The sequence below is a fragment of the Callospermophilus lateralis genome, chromosome 12 (genome assembly GCF_048772815.1).
Source record: "Callospermophilus lateralis isolate mCalLat2 chromosome 12, mCalLat2.hap1, whole genome shotgun sequence".
NCBI classification, from domain to species: domain Eukaryota; kingdom Metazoa; phylum Chordata; class Mammalia; order Rodentia; family Sciuridae; genus Callospermophilus; species Callospermophilus lateralis.
This window is the reverse complement of record NC_135316.1, coordinates 84,523,121-84,548,946: the sequence shown is the minus strand read 5'-3', so window position 1 is coordinate 84,548,946 and position 25,826 is coordinate 84,523,121. Positions and strand designations below refer to the sequence as shown.

General features: G+C 36.9%; 1 protein-coding gene across 15 annotated transcripts in view; it reads left to right on the top strand.

Annotated features, from left to right (window-relative positions):
• Positions 1-25,826, top strand: part of Fry (FRY microtubule binding protein) — a 409,821-nt gene that overhangs the window by 305,286 nt on the left and 78,709 nt on the right. For all 15 annotated transcript variants that reach the window (XM_076872110.1, XM_076872112.1, XM_076872111.1 and 12 more), the window contains 9 exons: positions 169-293; positions 2,665-2,722; positions 3,559-3,650; positions 3,917-4,089; positions 5,237-5,397; positions 6,612-6,722; positions 10,961-11,115; positions 19,788-19,887; positions 20,141-20,312. In XM_076872110.1, coding sequence (XP_076728225.1) covers positions 169-293; positions 2,665-2,722; positions 3,559-3,650; positions 3,917-4,089; positions 5,237-5,397; positions 6,612-6,722; positions 10,961-11,115; positions 19,788-19,887; positions 20,141-20,312 — 1,147 coding nt within the window. The remainder of the gene's footprint in view (positions 1-168; positions 294-2,664; positions 2,723-3,558; positions 3,651-3,916; positions 4,090-5,236; positions 5,398-6,611; positions 6,723-10,960; positions 11,116-19,787; positions 19,888-20,140; positions 20,313-25,826) is intronic.

Here is a 25,826-nt window from a genome sequence, read left to right as displayed (position 1 = left end):
ACCTTCCTTGTTCTGTATTAAATTCGTGCATTTTTTTTCCTGTAATGATGGCAGTGCCTTGGGATGTGGCTCAGTACTTTGAAACTGTTATAATGGAATCCTCGTGTGATGAAAGGAACCATCAGTTACCATGTTACCTCTTTTTCACTTTTAATCAACTTGTTTCAGGCCATAGGCACCCCATCGGTGGGAGTTCTGTTAAAGCAGTTGGTGCCTTTGATGAGACTAGAGAGCATTGAGATCACAGAGTCCTTAGTTTTAGGATTTGGAAGAACAAATTCCCTTGTTTTCAGGTACAGTAGTCTTAATGACTTTTTCTACGTGCATACATGCTGATGTTATTGTAGTTGCTTTTCTTAGCTTGAGTTTGCGTGTATGTATTGGTGTGCACCTGGAGAATTCATAGGCTTCGTGCGATTTCCTTTGTCTTCTTTGGTTGATGTGCACGTAATGAGTGTTCCTTGCAACTGCCTCACATTTCACTTTTAGTTATTGCAGCTTTGATTTTTACCTCTCAGATCTGATTTCACTTGCAAGCTTTGTTTTAATTAACTATAAATGAAGATGACTCCCCATCAATCCCCAGTTTGCCAGACTGCTCAGAGGCTATGATATCAAATAATAACAGTATCTGTTCATCTGCCATTTATCCAATAGACTCTTAAAGGTGATGCATGGGTAGAACCCTATTGAGTGTTTTCAATTTGGCTGGCTGATTTTTCTGTAAGGTACTTTCTCTTGCCTTAAGAGCTACAGCAAACCTGATTTTCTGGATTCCTTTATTTTGCATCGGCAATCAAATAAAAATTCCAATGAGGCAGTATCAAAGTATTTTGAAAAAGGCATTGTAAAATGTTCCTTTGGGCTGCTTCTGATGGTATTAGCTAAGCAATGAAATCCAATATGGACAAAAAAATATATATCAAAATTTTCCATGGAGAGGGAAAAGGGAAAACTTCAAATATCTAGGAGAAACTCTATTTGAAAAATAAAGATTATTGAGATGTTTCAGAAACAACTGAAAAAGACCCATTAAGTTATTCACTGACAATCAGATTTTTATCCTTAAAAAATAATAAAAATTTGGGGTTCTCATTTCTTGAGTTCTAGTGAACCCGCATTTTACTAGTTTTAGTTAATTAGCTAAAATTAAGCTTTATCTTAACATACTTACTATAAAAAGATTATAATAACAATAATAACGATGAAATGATCTAAAGTTCTTTCCCATAGAACATAAATCTTTTTTACATATTTTGTCCTTTCACTATTCATGGAGGTAGGTGACATTTTTTAACCCCACCACCATGTGCATCTGGAAAACTTAATGTCCCTAAGCTTCAGTCTCCTCAACTGTAAAGTTGGTATAACAAATAGAAATAAAGTGCATCTCTTTAATTTAAAAAAATGGTGTAATAGAATACATCTCATAGATTTCCTGAGACGATATATTAAATGTAAATAGGCACTCCATGCACATAAGTAACATTTGGAAACTAGAATCTGTTCTGTAGAGGAGACTATTAATATGATTCGTATTTTTTTAATGCCTTAGTTTTATCTGTTTATTTTTATGTGGTACTAAGGATCGAACCCAGTGCCTCACACGTGGTAGGCAAGTGTTCTGTCTCTGAGCTACAACCCTAGCCCTTATTCGTATTTCTTTGATAAAGAAATCCTAGCATATGTATTAGAAAAATTAGGACTAGAAACCAGATTTTCTGTCTCTCAGTGCAAAATGCCACTGGGTTTGTGCCTTCCTGTCCTTGGATTTCCTTAGAGGGTGATGGCAAACAGCATAGAATATCCTACCAGAAACTATGCAGTTTTCAACCATGCCATATATTATAGACTAAGTTAGTACTAGTCTGGTGACAAGCTGGAACTCATAATCTTGTGTTTTGACATAGCAATTCAGAAGATGTTTCTGAAATTTTTAATTCAAAAGTTATTTCTAACTATATAGGTTGACAAGTATAAATCTAAAAACTAGAGCTTCTGGGGACAGGTGAAGGGTATATATGTACGATATACAATGTATGTTAAAATGATCAAACATATTTTTACCACACAGGAAAAATAATTTTGATGACAATCTCATTAGTTTAGTACTGTCATAATTTTTATTTATTATATAGCTCAAATAAAGAAATTTAGCTCTGAAATCCAAGGATTTCATATTTAAAATCAACTGAAAATAGTCTCCAGAGCATGTATCCCAATGTTAGCTCAGAACAATTACACCCATCTCTTTTTCTCTAATTGTCCTGAAATTTTCTTGTGTATAGAGACTCAATTATATTTATTTTCAATTTCATAGCTCATAGTAAATTTAGTAAGCACTCGAAAAATATTCCTTGTTTAATTGTTCAGATAAGATTTTTTGCCAAAAGGATCACCAGAATATTAAATCACAACCAAGTCAATAGGTATATATTAAGCCAAAATTACATGCATGGCACTGGGATTAAGACCAGTAATACAAAGTATAGACCAGTACCCTACAGTTCACCACATGATGGGGAATTTTGGAGCAGTCAGAAAATTATTATATCAGAAGCAAAATGAAAAAAAAGCAAGGAATTTAGGATTGAATGGACATATATAGTGACAATTTTTGTATCAATAACAATGAATTTCAAATGAAATCTTTTGCCTCCATAGAGAATTGGTAGAAGAACTTCATCCATTAATGAAAGAGGCTCTAGAAAGAAGACCAGAGGTAGGATTTTGAATTTCAATAATTAAGACTTAGCTTATTTGGACAGTGGCATGAATTTAAATCAATTCTAGTAGCTCCTAAAGAATGCCAGCACCTCACATGCCTTTAACAGTGATTCTTAATATTTTACCAAAATTTGTCATTTTCCTTACTTTTCAATATTCAAGTATTTAGTATACTATGGTTCCAATTTTAAAGCATGTTATGTCCTAAATATGTAATTCAAAACAATTTAGTCTTATATATATTGTTTTATTACATTCTTTTGCAAAAGGTTTGAATTAAAATTTAAGTCGGTTTGTAGTTTGCTCATTTGTTTACAAGAAGGTCAATGGCCAAGAAAATTATTTGTTTCATTTGGTATCTGATACATTATTTTCCCTGAAGTGAGTCCACTTCAAAGTTCACTTATGTACCAGGATTAGTAAAATGACCAAAAAAGAAGCTTTCCATACAGTAGATGTGATGATAACAAATGGCAAAAATCCAGCAATTAGACAAACAGTGTTGCGCCTGTGACCAGACTTGATGGGATTCTCAGTGTCCCCTGTCTCCATTCCACTAGTTTCATAGATTCAATCTTTCACCACTGGGAACATCTGGGAAACGAGGCTTGTTAGTTCTCAGCATTCTCCCCTTATGTGTATTTATTGCCTCACTTCTGATCAGCAAGCATTGTGTCTAAGCATTAGGAATAAGGAAAATGCATGTATGTTGTCTTTTATGCTTAAAAAGTGAAAGTACTAGACGCTGCCTTTCTGTAGTAGTCTCCTAAAGTATAGTCCCCGACATCTTTGCCTGTGACTGTGAGTGCTATTTTACCTCCTTCTACACAGAACAAGAAGCGCCGAGAACGGCGAGACTTGTTAAGGCTACAGTTACTTCGCATTTTTGAGCTTCTGGCTGATGCAGGTGTCATAAGTGACAGGTAGGAACAAAATTCTACTGAGTTGATCTCTCCTCACCAAACTAGCCTTTTGGTCTCCTTTTTCTCTCTCTCTTTTCTCTTACATATATTAACTCAAAAAAGTTTTTTTAAAGCCTACTTTTTCCATATTCTTCTTACACTGTATAAACAGAACAGATTTTACTCCACGAATCCTGATGTGAATCTTATTTTTCATGACGCCTGTGCTACTTTGATGTAAAGACTGATGGTCTAAAAGTTTAATTTTTTTTTTTCCTTTATTCCAGCACAAATGGAGCCTTAGAACGGGATACATTAGCCCTTGGAGCTTTGTTCTTAGAATATGTGGACTTGACCCGCATGCTCCTAGAAGCTGAAAATGACAAAGAAGTTGAAATTCTTAAAGATATCCGGGCACATTTTAGTGCCATGGTTGCCAACTTGATTCAGTGCGTTCCAGGTGCAGTGATACATCTTTACAAATTACCTTTCATGCTTGAAAAACCACTTGTGCTCCTTAGGACTCTGCTTTCCTCTTCAATTCTCCTAGCCCGCATGCCCATCTAGGATGAGATTCATTGTTTGTTTTGAGATACTTGGAAATGCATGTTAGAACAGGTTGTCATAGCTCAGCACAGAACTGGAAAGGGAGCAACAGAAATCAGACTGGGTTTTGTACTTGTCATTTCTATTTTTTGTTTGGGTTCCCACCTGAAAAGGAGGTCTTATGATTTTTATAGGAAGGAAGTAATTCAGAGGAAACATTCATACAAACTTCATTTTATCACATTGTCTCTGTGCTAATTGACGGACATATAATTTCAGCAATATTCCTGCTCTCTGCTGCCACCTCATCAACACATGGAGTAGAATTCTACATCACTTTAATATATTTTACATTTGATTTAAGTATTACATTATTGAGAGAATTCTCTTAGTTAATAATGAAATTAAGTATTACATTATTGAGAGAACCACAGGGCAAATGGTTAAGAAATGTTTTCATTTGTCAGTTTCAGATAAAAAAGTGCTTTTTGTTTAATTACAAAAAGCTGAAACTCAAGTCATGTGGCCACTTTTCATTATTTTGGTGTTACTAACCTTCTTACCAATGTTCCTCATCCTTGAAGATCCTAAGTTAGGATTTGGGTTACACTCTATACTGCATTTCACAGTCCTTCCTCACAACAGGCAGCAGCAATAGGAACACTTGTCATCTGTGAGAAACAGCTGACTAGGAGTCACCTTAGCTGTCAGTATGAAGAGAGTGTCTGCAGGTCCTGTGGTCTGTCTCTCCTTCCCACTCTGAGTCAAGGTGCAGTTGGCTGCAACATGAAGGGAGGAAAAGTACACATGTAGAAAGAAATGATTTTAAAAACTCAAGTTTCATTATTAAAGGAAACTGGAGTTAGGGAGCTGGGATGTAGCTCAGTGGAAATGCACATGTTTAGCATGCGTCAAAAACTTTTAAAAAATGGAAGGAAGGGAAGGGAAGAAAAGTGGACTTAGAAAATGAGAGTGTTCCTTTCACAAAACTTGAGAACCTCACACAGTCCTGATATAGACTGCACCCAGCCAGTAAACCCTAACTCTGTTTTCCTCCCCAGTGCACCACCGAAGATTTCTCTTCCCCCAGCAAAGCTTGAGGCACCATCTCTTCATCTTATTTAGCCAGTGGGCAGGACCCTTCAGCATTATGTTTACACCTCTGGATCGTTACAGTGACAGAAATCATCAGATTACAAGATACCAGTATTGTGCATTAAAGGTAGGGGATGTCTTCTTGCTGAATGGCATTGGTCAGATCAATGATCTCCATCCTTAAACTAACAGCCATGTCTTGAAAATAAGGGCTGGGGATGTAGCTTAGTAGTAGAGCACTTGCCTAGTGGTAAAGCCCCTGGATCCAATCCCTATTATGACAAAAAAATAAATACAGTTAAAGTAAGTAACATGATGTGATCTAATAAAATATAAATGTACATGCAAAAAAATGGACACACACATATAAATACATAGATTGATCTCAGAAACTTCCAAATATACATATTAACATAGGTCAATAGATAAATGTTAATATTCCACCTGGGCTCACATTTAAACCTCTCACTTTTATCCAGTGTTTCTCCTATCTGAGACCATATGGTTTTGCTTACTTACTCTTTAAGTCATTGCTTTGCCAATTGACTTCCAACCTTAAAAAAAAAAAACAAAAACAGATTCACCTCAGGTTCAAATCCCCTTTTATTCTTCTCCTCTCCTTAGCACACTGCAAAAAATGTTTCCATACTATGAGGACTTTTCAAAATCAGGAGAAATATGATCCTTATAGCCTAATGTCTTTTAGAAAAGTAACAGCCTGTCAGCTCTGTCATATGCACCATAACTGATTCAGGTGAACTTTGAGCTCAGCACGGTTAATGGAAGTAGTGAACTTGACAGACAGCTGGTCCTACTATGTTTAAGTCAGGATCCTCTGTTTCCACAACCACTTCAAGGAACCAAAATTTATAGTCTTTTATTTTCTTTACCTTTGATTAGGATCATGATTATTTATTTTGCTGTTTTATAGGTTTTCAATACAGTACATTAGTCTAATATCTGACATAAAAACAAAATTTGAAGATATAAATATATCTTATAAGCAGAAATTGTTCACTTGAAATCATTGAAAGAAAGTTTATTTTACATATTATGAAGTGTTCATTTTGTTTTGAATACTTTTCATCATATAAAGATTTGTAATTGTAAAAATCACATAGCTAAATTGATAAACTTTTAATGTTTATTTAAAAACCAAGTTTGGAATATGATATTTTTATTGATTTGGCTAAAGAATGCTTTAAAATCTTAGAGGAATAACTGCCTTCATAGGACCTCATCATCTGTACTTCTGGCAGTTACATCTTATAAAGTCAGCTGGATGTTATACCATTACAGTTCCAGGTTTCATGTCCTTGTTTTATTGTCTTTTATTATCAGGCAATGTCAGCAGTATTGTGTTGTGGCCCTGTTTTCGACAATGTGGGCCTTTCCCCAGATGGATACCTGTATAAGTGGCTTGACAACATTCTGGCTTGTCAAGATTTAAGAGTAAGTAGTAGCAAAAATATATTGTTTTTAAATGTCTTTGGGGTTCTGCCTCGTTGAGTTCCTGAACTCTGGAAGCATCGTTTACAACACAATTTCCTCCCACGTCAGCTACGTTAGTGAGGGTTTATGTTGGTCACATTGCATTATGATACACCAGGATCAAAAACACAGTAGCATTTACCAAAATTGACCATAAACTTTTCATGAAGCAAGTTTCACATAATTCAGATCATTAAAATGATACAGATTCTGTTATCTATCCATAGTAACATTAAGCTAGTAATGAATAATAAAAAGATAACTTAAAAAAACACTTCCAGATAACCAGTGTGAAAGAATAAATAATAGTGGAAGCTAGAAAATGTTTCAAACTGAAGAATAATGAAAATACTACATACTAAATTTGTGGGCTATAAATAAAGCCTTGCTTAGAAACATATTTGAAATATATTGACTTAGATGAACGTAGGAGAAAGAAAAAAGGCAGATAATCAATGACCTAAGCATCCATCATAGGAAGTTAGAAAAAAAAATAGCATATCAAACTCAAAATACAACAAAGGAAAGAATAGAGATAATAAAAATTAATGAAAGAGAAAAAAATTAGTGCTAATGATCATTAAAGTCAAAAATTGAATTTGTTAAGACTAATAAAATTAATAGAGAGCAGATCTGGTCAAGAAAACAGTGATAAGTCTAATGCAAATAGGAGCATTACTACAGATGCTACATTGTAGAAGTAAAAGGGAACATATGAATATCTTGATGCCAATGAACTTGAATTTTAGATTAAGTAGACAAATTCTCAGAAAAACACAACAGAAGAAAATCATTCCTCACTAATGAGGAAAAACTAGCACAGCCAAGAAAAGAATGTTTGATAAAGGGTGTCTGTTTAAAAAATACACCTTTGTAGTAAACATCATGTTTACCAATTAATATAGAAAGTATTCCCTCTGAGATTAGAATGACCAAGAAAGTCCACCTTTTACCACCTCCATCACTATTGTACTAGAGATCCTAGCCAGTGCATAGGAAAAAAAAAATACAAGAAGTGAAAAAGAAGAAATAAAACTCATTATTCACAAATGATACAATTAGGTATACAGGAAATCCAAAAGAATCTATAGATTTATTTAGCAAAATTGCTGAATGAAAGATCAAAATGAAAAAAAATCAGTTATATTTCAATATACAGCACTAAGCAATTAGGAAAAAAATTGTAAACATTATACCATTCATAATAGCATTTTCAATTAGGAACTAACATTAAATACTTAGGAATACATCAAAGAAAAATGTATACAGCCCTTTTACATAGAAATATATAAAGCTTTAATGAGAAAAACTAAAGATCTAATAAATGGTAAAAGGGCTATATTTATGAATTAGAAAATTCAATAATATAAAGATGTCAGTTTTCCACCAAAATGATAGAGACATTACAAACCCAGTCAAAACTCTAGTAGGATATTTGTGGCAACTGACATGTTCCTTTTAAAATATCTATATGGAAATGTAAAAGACCAAGAAAGGTAAGATAATTTTAAACAACATAAGCAAAGCAAGAGGATTTACTTTAACAGAAACCAACACTTATCATAAACTTATGGTAGTTAAAACATTAAATATTGACCTGAAAATAGATAAATATATAAATGAAGTAGAATAGAGAGGCAAGAAATGAATCATGTATATTTACATTTTATTTACCTCAAAGGTGGCACTACAGAGATGTGGGGAAGGGAAGTTTTTTTCAATAAGTGTTTTTATCAACAAGTTATTTGATTGAATAACCATGTTTTTTTAAAAATTAAAAAGTGTAATTTGATTCCTTCCTAACACTATATCCAAACTGCATTATAGGTAGATGGTAGATCTAAATGTAACATCTAAAATACTGAAGTTTCTTGAAAATAATATAAAAGAATATTTTCATTCTGGAGTTAGGGTTAGGTTTCTTAAACAGGATGCATAAAGTTCTAACTATAAGGAAGGACTAATTAATAACTTTTGTCAAAGCACCCCATGAAATACGTTACTAATAGAGATGTTTGTAACACATAACTAGGAAGGGATTTTTATCTAGAATATATAAACAACCCCTACAAATAGATATATATAAACTCAATAGAAAAATGAACAAGAAATTTAGGCAATTCACAAGAAGTTATCTAAATGTCCAAGAAGCATAAAAATCTCTCCAGCCCATTAACAATCAGGTATCTTAGTCCATTCAGGCATTTGTAACAAAAACCATAGCTTGAGACTTATCAACAATAGAAATTTATTTCTTACTGTTATGGGGACAAGGGACTCTTAAGATTAAGATGCTGGCAGATTTGGTGTCTAGTAAGGGCCAATTCCTGGTTTTTAGATGGCCATCTTTTTGCTGGATCCTCAGGTGGTCGAAGGAAGTTATGTGGGATTTCTTTTATTAAGATAGTTATCAGATTTGTATGAGCACTTAATGGTAGGACTCATCACCTCCTGAAGGACTCATCTCTGAATACTATTACATTCAGGTTTAGGATTTAACACATGAACTCTAGTCTGTAGCATCAGGGAAATGCAAATTAAAATCACATAAGACACAAAATTATATACTGTATAACTCCATTAATATAAAGTTGAAAAACTGAAAAAACTGCCCAAACTAATTAATAGTGGTAGAAGTCAGGTAGTGGTTGCATCGGGGAAAGAGAAAGAGGCTATTGAGAGTGCTCAAGAGAGTCTTCAGTGGTGTGGTAATATTCTGGTCTGATCTGGTGGTGGGCCCACTTGTGTGTTCAGGATAATTCATCATATACTTATATACTATCTCTATGAATTTTATAATTCAATGTAAAGTTTCTAAAGCACAACAAAAACTTGCTGGTTTTCTTTCAAGTCAAACTTAACTTTTTAATGAAAAGTTATCTTCAGATCCTTTGCAGTAGTATCATCAGCTTTTATCTGTTGCAAATTATATAAGGGGGATGGGGACAGCTAGGTTGGAGTTGCTTGTCCATCCAATTAGAATATCATTCCCATCTGGACCCAGACCCTGCAAGTAAACAAACAAGCCAGATTGTTTGATTTCCATATGGTTGCAACTGGCAAGGAGACTGGATAATTTCAAGAAAAGATGGGAAGATGTTATTTTATGAGGGGGATATAGCCTTGAGGCACCAGGCTTCTCTTGGATGAACGTGCGTGTTCACTGACCTTCCAATATTTTGACAGTAGCTTCAGGAATTTTCAATGAAGTGTTCTATACAGTGTAGTATTTTTCCATATGAAAGCCTCTGATTACAACTAATCTATTGAGATTATATTTCTTTTTTCTCAAATTTATATTTTAATTAACATATAAAATTGTATTTATCATATACAACATATTTTTAAATATGTAATATGCATATGATTTATGTATATATATTCTGTAATGTTTAAATCTAGTTCCTCTGTATTCGCTCATATAGTTATCATTTGGAGCATGAGAAAACTTAATATGCACTCAGCAATTTTCAAGAATATGGTCTATCACTGTTAATTGGTGTTCTATAGTATATCTTTTGACTTATTCCCACTAAGAGACTATAACCCTATTTGAAAGATTGGTAGCTGAGCTTCACACAGTATATTTTATAATCAAGACTCATAATCATATTCTCTGATTTTTTTTTCCTTAAAAGACTTCATATACATGAAGATTATCCATTTTTGTATTTGATTTAAACCAAATGAATATATTTCTCAGAAATATCTTAAATGCAAAAAAGAAACATTACCAATAACATAACCTTTTCAGGGTTAAAATTTTTTTTTTTTTAAAGAGAGAGGTGAGAGAGAGAGAGACAGACAGAGAGAATTTTTAATATTTATTTTCCAGTTTTTGGCGGACACAACATCTTTGTTTGTATATGGTGCTGAGGATCGAACCCGGGCCGCACGCATGCCAGGCGAGCGTGCTACCGCTTGAGCCACATCCCCAGCCCCTCAGGGTTAAAAATTTGAGAATGAGTGTATCCTACATAATAGATTTCCCTAGAGTTAAATTTAGAGTTAATTTAATTTATTACATGTCAGTTCTGTTTACAACATAGGATCCTCTTAGAGAAGAATATGTGGCATGAAAATTAAACAAAATGAATGCTCTTGTTTTACCCAATTTATACTGGCTAACCTTAATCTTGTGGCTTTCTTAGAACTTTCTTGCATTAAGTATGAGTAATTGCTTTGTTCTGTGTATTCAGGTTCATCAACTTGGCTGTGAAGTTGTTGTCTTGCTGTTGGAACTTAATCCTGATCAAATAAACCTTTTTAATTGGGCCATTGACCGATGCTACACAGGATCCTACCAACTTGCATCCGGCTGCTTCAAAGCCATAGCAACTGTATGTGGAAGCAGGTATGAATTTTTGTAATTAGAGGCTGGTGGCAAGTATAGTAAAGGTTGCTGTTCACAATATGAATGATTGAGAGCTGACTGCTTTGCAATTATCTGAATAGAGAAAATCCTATGAGAATACAGAGTGCCCTACTTGTCCCCAGCAGATAAACTACCCCCTTTAAAATTGAAGTTACATTGATTTCTCTCATTTGATCAGGAGACTGATTTGTTGTTCTAGTATCCTTTTGAATTGTTCACAAATTCACAGTGAAGTATGAGAGCTGAATTTGAAAATGATAAAGATACATTTAAGGAGTTAAAGGAATGTCTAGAAATGTCTATGACAGGTATGAACTGTCAGCTCTTCAGCCATCTGTAGACCAAATCAAACCCAGGAAGCAACCAAATCTTCTGTATATATACCCCTCCTGTTCTACAATAAACGGCTCCCACTCCTGCTATATCAATGTACACAAGTTGCTCGTCACCCCCCCCCCCCGGTTTTTTTGCTGCAGCCGGACTGCGGCAGATGGTGGCCCATACCGGGAGCCCCGAGACACTCAGGGGTAAGTGACGAAAAAAAAAAAGCTTCCCGTCCCTAGATAGGACAGGAGCAAATCTACTCGTCCCTAGGCAGATAGGGCGAGAGGAAAAATGGCCATTTTGAGAAAATGGAGAAGATTGATACAGTATGTTTGTGTCTTGTTTTGTCTTGAAATGTTGTATTGTCTTTGTGACGAAAATATGGAAGAGGTGTTAAGTAAATTACTAAGGGAAGAAGGCACCCCAGTGGAACCAAGAATAGTTAAGGCATGTGTTGATAAAAGCCCAGGAACTCTAGTCAGAAAGAAAAAGAAAGTTCAGAAGAAGAAGGATTATCAAGAAAAAAGTTGCAGCAAAAGGCTATTACTGAATACTTTTCATTACCTGGACTGTGATTTACCTGGACTGTGAGTTAATCTATTGAGACACTGCTTTACCTGGACTGAGACAACAAACTATAATCTACAACAAATTGTAACTCGGTATCTTTGCTAACGGTGTCATTGCTGGTATAATTTTTCCAAGGGCTTCTTGCATGGAGCTATCAAGTGGCTTGGTATTGTGGCATTTTGTATCCTCCCCTTCTGCTTGTAGCAGATTATTTATGGTGTTTGTGTAAAAACCACTATGGTTGTTATTTAAATTAAACAAAAGGGGGAAATGTTAGGATCTGTAAACAAGTCAGGATGGCGCCTGGCATTTTGCCAGAGGGAGTGGTTTGTGAAGTAACGCCAGGGAGCCATTAAGTGTGGAGATTCTTTATTGGTTGACTGCTGTATCTAGTTTATGTTAATTAAGATAAGCTGTGTGTAATGTATATATACCCCTCCTGTCCTACAATAAATGGCTCCCACTCCTGCTATATCAATGTACACAAGTTGCTCTTCACCCCCCGGCTATTTTGCTGCAGCCAGACTGCGGCAATCTTCTTTGTCCAAAACTTCAGAAATAGGGCCAGGATAAGGGTGCAGGAAATGTCAGAAGGACCTGTGACACCCTAGACTCCATAGATTACACTTTCTTGGGGAGGATTAACCCCAGGACTTCCATCAAGCCAAGTATACACTCTACCTTTGAGTTTCACCAGGCCCCAAGACTAAAACAGTAGCCCTTGTTATATAAATGAGTCATTTCATGAAGTTCTTCAGCACTACAATTTATTGAGGAAAATAATTTTATAGCTGAGATGAAAGGGTTAATAAAGAGCCTCCAAATCACAAATCCCTAAGGAAGAATTTGTATCTTGGAAAATTTAAGAGAATGCAATTCAAGTTTATTTTTGAAAAGACTCACATAGAACATCAATTTTCCTTTTTAAATTAAATTTTGCATTTTAAATAGCCATCTTGAACTAATGGATCAAGGGAATAAAAGTGAATTAGCTTTAAATTTCAACCTATTATGGATCTAAATTAATAAGAACAGTATTTTAGAAGACATCTACTTTCAATGTACCCAAAATGATCATGATATTTAAAGAGACAGATTTCTCTTAAAATTATTTTTCTTTAAAAAACTAGATAACTTTTCATGTCTAAAGATTTTACTGTCCATAATCTGAGTAGCAGAATTATTATATATATATATATATATATATATATATATATATATATATATATATATATTATTCTCCATAAAACTTATAGCATGTGACAATAACCTCCACTGTCTGATTTCCTATCAAATTTTATTTCTTGATATAAGAATTACTAAAAATTATATCTACTAGACATTGCCAAAATAACATTGTTACAAAAAAAATTCTTTAGTGTGTTTTTTTTTTTTTAGATATTTCAGGGTTCTAAAAGTAAAGTTTTATTTACATGATTCTCAGATTTTTTAAAATTGTACTTCAATCTGAGACTGAGACCTCTTTGATTAAAAGAAGGAAAAAAAGTAACAGGTTTCCTCTCTTCACTGCCATTTTCCCAACGGTCTTGATATGAACTATCATAAGTCAAATTTATTTCACTGCAAAGCCATCTCAAAAATACCACACCACATGCCTCTGACTAAATCTAGGTATTTTTTCCTTAGGGGACACAAAGCAATGCTTCGTGAATTTATCAAGATAGTCTCAACTTCAGCAATACTCCTGGTTATTGGCTCATAAAACCCTGTGTTACTGGTAGATGTTTGAAGACATCATCCTCAACTGTTTTGTCTCTCAGACCATTCAGACCACAAGACAGTTTCAGAATTTAAGGAGTTGGCTCTCCTCCCTTTCTAAATTCGTTCTTTCTTCATAAATTCGCCTGGTAGTCTAGACAGGCTCCAGAGGGGCTGAAGCAATCTTTGTGCTCAGGTTTTCAGCATTTCTTTCTTTTCAAGAGCAATTCTGGTGTTTCCAGTTTTTGCTTTGTTTCTGTAAGTTTGCTTCTGAGATAAGTGATTTGCCTTATCTTATGAAGTATGTTCCCAAAAAGTCTTATACAAACTGAGTCATATTTTAAATTTCTCAAGTTCTCTGTGTAGTAACTCCTACATGTCATTTTCAAAAGCAAATAATCCTTCTTGTAAAATAAATAATTACCCCCTCCTCTTCCACTGAGGATGATCATAGGCCGGATTGATTTTTAGAAGAATATTGAAGTTTCATTTATTAAGGTTCAGTAACAATTGTCTTTTTGTGTGTTTTTTTTCTTTTTATTGATTCTTTTTAATTATGTATAACATCAGGATTTTTTTTTGACATAATTATAAAAGCATGGAATATAATTGGTTCTAATTCAGTTTCCTGTATCTCTTCTTTCCCTTCCCTCCTCCCCACCCTCCCCCCCGTTCCCTTCCCACTGATCTTTCTGCTATTTACTTATAGGGGTTTTTATTAATGTCTTTACACAATGGTGAGATTCACTGTGGTGTATTCATATATGTACATGGGAAAGTTAGCTCAGAGTCTTTCCACTGTTCTTCCTCATACTGTCCCTCCTCCCTCCCCTTCCTCTCTCTCTCCCCCACCTTATTTTGCACTAGTTTCCTCATATCAGGGGAAACATTAGACCTTTGACTTTCGGGGTCTGGCTTATTTCACTTAGCATGATAGTCTCCAGTTCCATTCATTTACCATCAAATGCCATAATTTCATTCTTCTTTATGGCTGAATAATGACTGACTTTAAAATACCTAAAAGACTAAATTTTTTTTTTTAAATCCTCTTGTCAGTTTCAGTTTTCTACCTTGAGTTTTGAAGAGGAAATTAGCCATTTTGCATAGTTAATTTATCAATGTCTGTATTCATTAGCTGTGATAATGAGTAGAAAATCAGTTCTCCATATTGTTTGTTTTGGTTTCTTTACTAGAAGTAGAAGTAGGTGTGTATGTGTTTGTGTGTCCACTGTGAACTTACAGTCTCCAGTCAAAACAGTAAAGCTGTGAGCTGTGGGCTGGGGCTGGGGCTCAGTGGCAGAGCGCTTGCCTCGAATGTGTAAGGCACTGGGTTCGATCCTCAGTACCACATAAAAATAAATAAAATAAAGACATTGTGTCCATGTATAACTAAAAAAAAAAAATTAAAAAAAAACTGTAAAGCTGTGCTGTGCTATGACTCTGGCGATATTGAAAATAGGACCAGGAGAAGTGAAGACAAACGTGATAGTAGAAGTGACAATATGAATTCTGAAGAATTTTTTCCAAAATATGTGTAAATATTTGATTAAGCTATGAAGTGCAGCTTAGTACTATAATTTAGCACAAAAGAAATAGCTGACCTGTCAAGCAGTTTTAATTCCAATAACTCGTTAGCTTCTGTGCACAGACTTATTAACTTTCCCCTCAAGTGCAAATGAGACCAGTGTGCAATAGATGGGAAACGTGTGCACGACCAAAAGGCTTTCTGTGGTTGCGGGTCAAGGTGAACACACTGCTGTACGTGGGCACAGGCCATTTCCAGTTGTGGCTTAACTCATCAGAGTTCGCTGTTTACATGCCACTACTTGAGAATTCCGATGTTCTTATTTTGGTCCTCCAACATAATCTGGGATCCATTTTGTCATTGTTTGTTTTGCCTTATCTTTAATTCTTTCCTAATTTTAATTGAACTTAGAAAACTTGAATTCTAAAAAGCAAATGCCCATTTCTTAAGGGAATAACCTCTATCTATTAAAAAGAATACAAGTGGGGCTGGGATTATGGCTCAGCGGTAGAGCACTCGCCTCGCACGTGTGAGATCCTGGGTTCGATTCTCAGCACCACATACAAAAATAAACAACTAGTGAAACAAAGCTGTTGTGTCCAACTATAACTAAAAGAAAGAAAGAAAAAGAAAACAAGTTCAGCTTATGATTCACAAATGCCACTAACAAATGATGAGTAGCCTCATTTGGCTAGGTCTGCCAGCTGGAGTATTTCAGGAGAGCACAGAGTTTGGCAAATCCAGCTCTCAAACAAAACTATCTTGGATTCAAATCCTCCCTCTGCTTCTAATCATGCTGTGTGCACTTGAGCAAGCTACTATAAATGCTTACTCGTTTATGAAATAGGAGTGATAATAGAGTAAGAATTATATAAAATCCGATCTCTTGGTCTCAAGCCTTGCACATAGGAAGCACTCTATCAACACTGTTATTAGTCACTGGCTGTTAGAGGAGCAAAGTGAGAAGTGATCCCCTCTACCAACTAGTTATCTCTGTTTCTCTTCAGAGTGCCTCAAAGCCATCCTGAGCTTTGCTACATAGTTCTAAATGGCCAAATCAGTTGGCATTACCCAAATTTTTCAAAATTTCTTTTATCTACATTGTTTTATATCTCGTTTAACTTCTTTCCTCATATATACCTTTTACTTTAATTTTATCATCTATTTGTATCCCATATAATCACAGCTGTTTATTTATTTTACCATCTGACCATGTTGAATAACTAATGCTGAACATAGAAGATTCCATTTCTAAACTTATTTTAAACATATAGGTATAGATGTTTTATTGTGCCTGTTTGCTCTTTGAAATCTTTCTGATGTATTCCTTCTCTGGGTTTCTTCCATTTCTTGAATCTATTATTCCTTTTAGTGTTTTTCTGCCTGAATTCCATATGTCTGTCTTAAGCAACTCAGTGAGTGCCCTAATTATATGTCAAGTGCATGGCCCTGCATAAGAGGGAGGCTTTGTCTACCTCCTTCCTGCCTCTAAATCCCCAGTGACCCAACAGTACTTCCCTGTGCTTCTTGATATATCAATATTTTTGTGTGGAATCTCAGTGTTGCAAGGCAGAGCTATAGGTGACATGGGTCTACTGCTGGGGGACTTGGAGGGAGTTTCCTTTCTGCTTCCACAGTGAGAAAGGTGTGTCTCCAGATGCTGCAGTTTATAAGAATTCAAATTAGTCCGCCTATGGAGTGCATGATTGCCAGCAGTCTAGGAGGCCAGTAATGCTGGAATTCTTTAGAGTCAAACATATTTGAACTCACGGAGAGCTCAGAAGTAAGGGACTCTCCATGACCGCAGGCAAGTATTTAACTTCTTTAAGCCTTTCAAGCTTTTTGTGAAGATCAAATAACAAGCTAGGTCAAAGCGGTGGCCCAGTACCTGGCACAAAGTAAGCACATCATGACATAAACATTAGGCACTGTTCATCATTCTCACCACCCCCGCCCATTCTCACTCCACATCTGTGAGCCTTCCCCAGGTTCCCATCAGACACATTAATTTTATGCTGTGTTCATTTAAAGATCAAACGGGGCTGGGGATGTAGAGGAAAGAGTGCATGTGTAGCATCCCACTACCAAAAAAAAAAAAAAAGTTCTAGAAAAATACTTGTTTTAAAGTAATTATTTTGAAAGACAGGATGTATCGGCATCTGCCAAAAATTTAAATGTGCCCTTTGGTCTTCCATGACCTCTTCTAGAAATCTTTTTCAAAGAAATATTTGCACATTGGGTATTTGTGGCACTATAATAATGGAAAATTATCAGAGATGAGATTCCCCAGGAAAGAGATTCTGAGATGGGGATTCTGTTCTTAGTGGTGGAGATTTTATTAGAGGTGCCCTTAGGACCCATGACTATGGGGAAGTGAAGGACATAGGACTTAGCAGAGTTGAGAACCTCAGTTAGCCCACAGGGACTGCTGCTGGGTAGCAGGCATGACCTTGGCCTAGGAAAATCTCCTGGGCTGAGAGCAGTGTTCAGAGAATAATTCAGCTCAGGAATATCAGCTGCCAACTCTTTGGTGGAGGATGGAGTGCCTCAGCCTAAAATGATACTCACCACAGCATCCACTGTGACAATGGGTACTTATGGTATCTCTGTACTGGATAACACTATGCAGCTGTTACGACTTAAGTGAACCATAATTCAGTGAAAAAACAGACCATCAAAAATATAGCAGCATATTCAAATCCATGTTTAAAATGCTGTGCACTGGGAAAGGGATATTTCAATGTATACATTTGTATGTGTAATATATATATTATATATATGTAATCTATATAATTATATATATAATTAGAAAGGAGTCAAAACATTAACAGTAATTGTCTCTGATGTAGGAACAGCAGGGGGTAGAGGAGAAGGAAGAGATGGATTTATTTCTGTATTTCATTTTATCCACCTATCTAAAGCCAGCACCAACTTGCCAGCCGTGCAAGTGCACCATCTTCAGACAGGATCCCTCAGTCCTTTGTGTTACTTGAATTATCTAGAAGCAAAATATATTCAGAACCTTTTTCATGTGCTTAACCAATTCTCACTGTAAATTCTTATTGAAGATGTTGTAAAATGGGATTCCTCCAGAGTAGAACTATGTCTTTCTAAAAGGCCGATTTCTCTAAACAGAACTTCCAAGACAGTGTAATTATATAGATTCAAAAAAGGAAAAACAGTTATGCTTCTCACTTCCTGACTCTCTTTTGCTTTCTGAAGGTTGCCCAAAAATAAATACCAGTCACCCACCTTTTGATAGAGACTACATTCTAGTCAGTAATTTTTCAACTTACCGGGAATTTTCTATTTATAACCTCTTTTCCACAGTAAACTAAGGCAATATATATAGGGAAAAGATTCCATCTTAAATAACACTATATGGAAAGAAAAAAAACGGATTTGATTTCCACATCCCACTGTTTATACTGCTCATCACCCATAACCTGTTCTCTGTGCTCCTATTCCCCCCAGCTCCCACCCCACAGGTACAATTGCCAGGTCTTCCTGATGTTGTCTCCTTACTGTTTTCTGGATGTAGTCTTTTCTGGCTCTACTGTCCCTGCCCCAGTTCCACCCCTCGTCATTCTGTATTTGGATTCTCAGAACAGCTTCCACGCGTGGCCCTAAACTCCATGGTCTGCAAAACATCCAGGGTGATTTTTTATAAATGAACATCGTTCCCTCCCTCCCTAACTGTGAATCCTGCAGTGATGCTCTTCACCTTTTAGGGTAAAGTTGGCTGGTCATCTTTGGCACCTACTTGCTGCCCTAGCCTCATCCCCTCCTTTTCCTCTACTTAATTTCTTCGTTCAATCCACGACACATAGATTCTTTCCCCTTACAGAAGGGGTCTTGCTGTTTCATTCTTGTGATCCTTCATAATGCTTTTTTCTCTGCCTAGTTTCATCCGTTCCATGGCCTGGGGTCTTGAGGTGCTTCAACACGTGGTTTCTTTGTTTCCACCTCAGAAAAGCCTTTCCCAACCCATAGCGGACGTAGGTGTTCCTCATCAGGATTCTTGTAACATGCGGTGGGTTCCGCCACCATGACGCTCATTAGAACCACACTGTACAGTTTGTCCTCCCAATTAAGCTGCAGTCCAGCCTCTCTAGCTTCCTAATTATCAGTGCTTTGCACATTGTTCCTAATCAGTATTTGGTTTAGATGGATCAAATGAAAATCTTAATTCAACGGGCTATTGAGAAATTCAGTACACATGACCTCTTCTGTCCTTTCCATTATGTTTGGTTTTCATTAAAGTGTATCTGCATCAGATAGAGTTCTGTGTGCTTTATCCTGGTGTCACAACGTTCCACTTAGTACAGGAAGAATCATTTTCCTTCATTGATTAATACATGGCAAAAGAAGGAGGCTGAAGCCAGCCAAAGGGGCAAGGAGTGTCAGTACGCATGATTCAAGCCAGTGTGGCATCTAAAATTGTGAGAGAGAACGACCTAGCAGGATTTCTAGCCAGGCTGCCTTACAGACTATGCTGTGTTCTTGTTTTTAGGAACTATCCCTTCGACATAGTGACGTTGTTAAACCTCGTTCTATTCAAGGCTTCTGACACCAACAGAGAGATTTATGAAATCTCCATGCAGCTCATGCAGGCACGTATCATTTTTCTGGCATGGAAAATTTTTATCCTTGAGGATAGAATACGTTTGTTTCTGTGTATCACTGGTGGATGTAAAGAGTAAAATATATATATAATGTTATGTAAACATCATAATTAACTGATAGCTTCACCTTTAATCCTGTCTTCAGATAGGCATTAGTCAGTTGTTACAACTTTTATTAAATGCTCCTGAGATGTCCAGCTAATGCTTTTCTCATACTGTTTCTTAAAATTTCTTTTTATAGATTCTCGAAGCAAAGCTTTTTGTATACTCTAAGAAAGTCTCTGAACAAAGACCCGGCAGTATTCTCTACGGAACACACGGACCATTACCTCCCCTATACAGTGTGTCACTCACCCTCCTGTCCTCCGAACTGGCCAGGATGTACCCCGAGCTCACTCTTCCACTGTTCTCAGGTACTGCGCGACAGTCTAGAGTGACATGTGATCCTTTCTTCTGTTCTAATCTAGGGTAATTTTATCATCAATATTATTGATGCTAAATTTGTAGATCAGAATTGCTTTAGGTAGGCCAAATCCACCTATATATAAAAATAAATTCTAGAATTTTTTTTAACATAATTATCTGTAAAACAATATAGTTATAAATGTACACACATGACAATTGCAAAGATGCTCAGATTGTTTTTAAAAAACTTCTACATGTATTATATATGTGCATTTCCCAAAGAAATTAAATATAGGCAGTATAATGTACAACATCTACAGTCACTTTTAATTGCTGTGAGATGATTATTGGTAGTAGTGATAGTGGTGGTGTTTTGAAGCTAACATATTGCTACATTCAAAAGTTGAGGGGCTAGGGTTGTGGCTCAGCTAGGTAGAACGCTCACCTAGCACATGTGCAGCACTGGGTTAGATCCTCAGCACCACATTAAAAATCAAATAAATAAATAAAGATATTGTGTCCAACTACAACTAAATATATATATATATATATATATATATATATATATATATATATATATATATATATATTGTGTGTGTGTGTGTGTGTATATATATATATATATATATATAAATAAAAGTGCCAAAAATTAAACTCTCAACTTTATTTTATATATATATATTTAAGTTGAGAGTTTAATTTTTGGCACTTTTTTAAAGTTATATATGACACTAGAATGTATTTTGGCAGAATATACATATATGAAATATAGCTTATTCAATTAGGTTTCCACTCCTGTCGTTGTACGTGACGTGGAGTTACCCTAGTCATGTATACAAACACAAGGCTAGGAAAGTTATGACCAATTAATTCTAAAGTTTTTTCTATTCCCCTCCCCACTCCTGTCTCTCCATTACCCTTTGCCTAGTCTAGTCTATTTCTATTCTTCCCCTCCCCAGCCTCCCTTGTTTTGGGTTAGCATCCACAAATCAGGGAGAACATTTGGGCTTTAGTTTAAGGCATTGGCTTATTTCACTTAGCATGATATTCTCTAGTTCCATCCATTCACTGACAAATGCCATAATTTCATTCTTCTTTATGGCTGAGTAATAGTTCACTGTATATATATATATATATATATATATATATATATATATATATATATATATATATATATATATATTCCACATTTTCTTTATCCATTCATTCATTGAAGGATAACTAGGTTGTTTCCATAGCTTGGCTACTGTGAGTTGAGCTGCGGTGTACATGGATGTGGCTGCATCACTGTAGTATGCTGTTTTTGAGTCTTTTGGGTATAGACTGAGGAGTGATATACCTGGGTCAAATGGTAGTTCTATTCCAAGTTTTCTAAGGAATCTCCATACTACTTTCCACAGAGTTGCATCAGTTTGCAGTCCCACCAGCAATGTATGAGAGTACCTTTCTCTCCACATCCTCCCCAACATTTATTGTTTCTTGTATTCTTTATAATTGCCATTCTGACTAAAGTGAGATGGAATCTCAGTCTAGTTTTAATTTGCATTTCTCTAATTGCTAGAGATGTTGGATATTTTTTCATATATTTTTCAACCATTTGTATTTCTTCTGTTCAATTCCTTTGACTTTGGGCACATTTTTATAAGCAATCTTCACAAATAACTTTTATGAGAGTACAAGAATTGCATTTGCCAGTTCACTTTTTGCCTAAGCTCACGTGACACCTTGACAAGAGGCAACACTGGTCTCTCACATTCATCCTTCGTTTACACCTGCATCTCCACTGCCTTGGTGCAGCCCCTCCTCGGCCCTCTCCTCACTCTACACCCCTGGGTCCAGCGCCTCCTTCATGCTCCACTATGCGAATCTAGATTTATACAGCATTTTTCAACTCACACTTCTCTGCCCAGTCGTCCTAAAGATAGTTGCTGTAAGAGACCGTTTCCATCTGTTGAACGGTGAACCTGTGCCAGGCTGTGTCCTAGGCACTGTATTTATCACTTCATCTTTACAACCACTAGTGTAGCTGAGTAGTTAAACAGAAGCTCTGGAGTTGGATCATCTGGCCCTGCCATTCACTAGCTAGTTGACTTGGGCAAGTCACAGAACCTCTAAACTCTGCATCCTTATCTGAAATACTAAGAACTACATGGTAGGGTGTGTGGTTTAAAATAAGCTAATGAAAACCAGGTAACTGGCCTAGCCCTAGCATGGCATTGTCACCCCCACCGCCACTACCATCATTCTTGTTTTACAGGGGAAAACTAATACTTAAGAGATTAAAATAGGGCTGGGGCTCAGGGGTAGAGCGCTTACCTAGCACATGCAAGGCCCTAAGTTCTATCCTCTACACCACATATAAATAAACAAAATAAAGGTATTGTGTCCAACTACAACTACAAAATAAATATTTTTAAAAAGGGGTTAAAATAATTTGCTCAGGATGAAATAGGTAGGAAATTGCCAACACATAATTAAATCTAGTTCTGTCTTCCTCCGAAGTCAGGGCTATAAATTGCTGTCTTAGAAAACCACTTTCTCCTAACACTTGCTTTTCACCTTTCCATCCAAGAACGCATCTACTCTCATTTCATCTTTGACCAACACGCCAGGCCCTCTCTGAAGTCCTTGCTTCTACATATGCTTTTTCCTTCACTGAGAATACAATAGGCATCCTCCCCCTCTCCCTAACTTCCAGAATTCCTTAAAATCAAACTTGTAATCTACCTCTTCAGTGCATACCTCACCATCATTTCCTTGAGGTAAAGTTAGTCACACCTTGTCTAGTACCTGAAACAGTGGAGAGACTCAACAAAAACTTACTAAGCTTACTAAATTTATCTAGTAAATAAACTCTCTTGTCAGAAAACTACAATTTATTTTGATCCACTTCAGCCAGGATTGGAGCAATGCCTGGCCTGTGTGCTGTGCACTCTTGTCTGGGTCCTGGGAGTACAGAGGAACATAGAGCAGTCTCTCCCATGGAAGGTGCAGTCTAGTGATAAAGATAGACGTGCAATCATGATTATGATATGGTGTGGCAAATGCAGGTTTATTCAAGAATATGCTCAATGGATGAGGTGGAGGTGAAGCTGTGGGAGGCATCAGTGGTCGGGCCAGCAGTATCAGGAAAAATTTCCCAGAGGCGCAGATGTCTGAGCCTCAGTTTGAAAGAACTGTGCAAAGCAGACAGTAGTCGATTGGTACCACAGAGACGAACAGTGTATGGTTTGGCTTAGAGCAATAAGACAGCGTGATGCATTTGGGAGGTCATGTAGAGGTCAGTGTGGCTAACCATGTGCAGAAAAGGGAAAAAGCTAGACACGGCCTTAGGCAGAGGAGGAGGCAGGAGCCAAGTCCTCAAAGGCTTTATATTATCCGCTGAGGAGTTTGAAGGCCCACATTCTCTGGACCCCCTCAGAGCCCTTTGAACAGAGGGGGCATCCAAGCCAGCTGCTCAGGTTCTGAAAGCCACTGATGAGTTTCAAATAAGAAGAGGGTTTGACAAGATCAGCATGCATTTCAGAGAGACAAGCTGTGGTGTGGAGGGTGGATTAGAAAGCGTCCAATCAGAAACGATGACAGTAACCCTAGGAGGAAATGAATCATGTAAGGGCCTGAGCTAAGACAGGCCAGTGAGAGTGCAGGGAGAGCCTGGCATGAGGCCTGTGGCCACCCTCCCAGGGAGCCAATACGGGAGGATCCCAAGGTTTAGGACAAGGCAGAGATCATGAGTGCAGCCTGGGATGTGGGGTGTAGGCCGCTGCCAGGCGTCCCCAGGTGTGCGCAGGTTGGAGTCAGGAGAAGGCACCACCAGTAACTCTTGGAAGGCAGAAGGGCTGGAGCCAAGAGCCCAGCTGAGCTCTGGAATGGAGAGAGCATGGAGTGAAAGGAAGGACCTGGCTTTGGCAGATTGGGCAAGGGGCAGAGAGGAATGGAGGTGAGTTCAGAGAAGACAGAAAATACCTAGGGGGTGAGTTTCATGGAAACCTCAGAAACGAGGATTTAGGAAGAAGGAATGAACTGTCCACAGCCCCCAACAGCATAGAGAGATCACAGAAGATAAGGTCCAAAAGCCATCTTCAGTCTGGCAGGCTGGCACGGACCTGTAATCTGAGGGACTAGGAAACTTCAAGCAGGAGGATGGTAAGTTCAAGGCCAGCCTCTGCAATTTAGCAAGACCCTGTCTCAAAAAGAAAAATAAATTAAAAAAAAAAGAACTGGGGCTATAGCTCAGTGATAAAGTGTTCCTGGGTTCAATTTCCAGTACCAAAAAATAAAAAGGATAAGCCCTCAGGTCTTCATGATTCATTGGTAACTGTGGATATTCCCCGGGGAGGTGGCAGCAGGAACCAGACTGCAGTGGTGTGGCTGAGAAAAGGGAAAACAGAGCTGGAGCCAGGGTGGGATGCAGTAACAAGGGGGCGGGTGTTAAGGATGAGAAGAAGAAGCTGGTAAAGTAGGAGACCGTGACAGATAATGAGGGACCAGCATGCCTACATTTTCTTCATGAATTTGGCTATTTGATTTATGAAGAATTTTCGAAAATAACATGAAAAAAACTAAGAGGGCACAACAGATTCCTCTTGTGTTTAGTCCCAGTACTATTATAAACCCTGTGGTGCGGTCCTGATTGCTTGTAATTTCAGGTGACCTAATTATTCATAAGCAGCTAGACCCCTCCCAGGCCCCTCCCAGAGGAGCCGGGAAACACGCATACCATCCCACTGACATCACTACACATTTTATTTAGATTGTTTTGGGAGGAATAACCAAGGACTTGTTCCCATGGCTGTGGCTTTTTTTTTTTTTTTTTTTTTTTCTTTTCAAAAACTTGTCTACAGCCCAGGTGCTGATCTAGACTGTGAATACCGCAGACTTCCCTACCCTCTTGGACTCTGTGTCCCGCAGACAAAATGCAATAAAGATGATAAATAAGCAGATTATGTATTATGTTAGAAGGCTATGCTTGAGACTAAAAGTCTGTAGATTTTTATACCATGTAAAAAAGATCGGTTTAGGCCTGGGGTTGTGGCTCAGTGGTAGAGCTCTCCTCTAGCAAGTGTGAGGCCCTGGGTTCGATCCTCAGCACCACATAAAAATAAATAAAGGTATTGTGTCCAACTACAACTGAAAAACAAATTTTTAAAAAAAATAGGTGTAAAGATAGATATTTTTTAATTGCCAAGCACCTTGGTACATGTCTGTAATCCCAGCTACTCAGGAAGCTGAGGCAGGAGGATCACAAGCCAGCCTCCTGAGGCCAGCCTTAGCAACTTGGAGGCCTTCAATAAATAAATAAATCATAAATAAATAAGTCCATATACAAAAATAAAATAGGTATTCTTCAATGATACTTTTTCTCTGATCGGATTTTTTTTTCCCATCTCCAAAATATCGGTCTTTTCTAGTGGAACTTAAGTAGTTCTGCCATAAAACTGTCCTGAATCTTTGCAACCAGCTATCATTTTCCTCCACTAAACCTCAAAGTTTAGTGCCTTTCTGAAGTCATTTGTCACTTT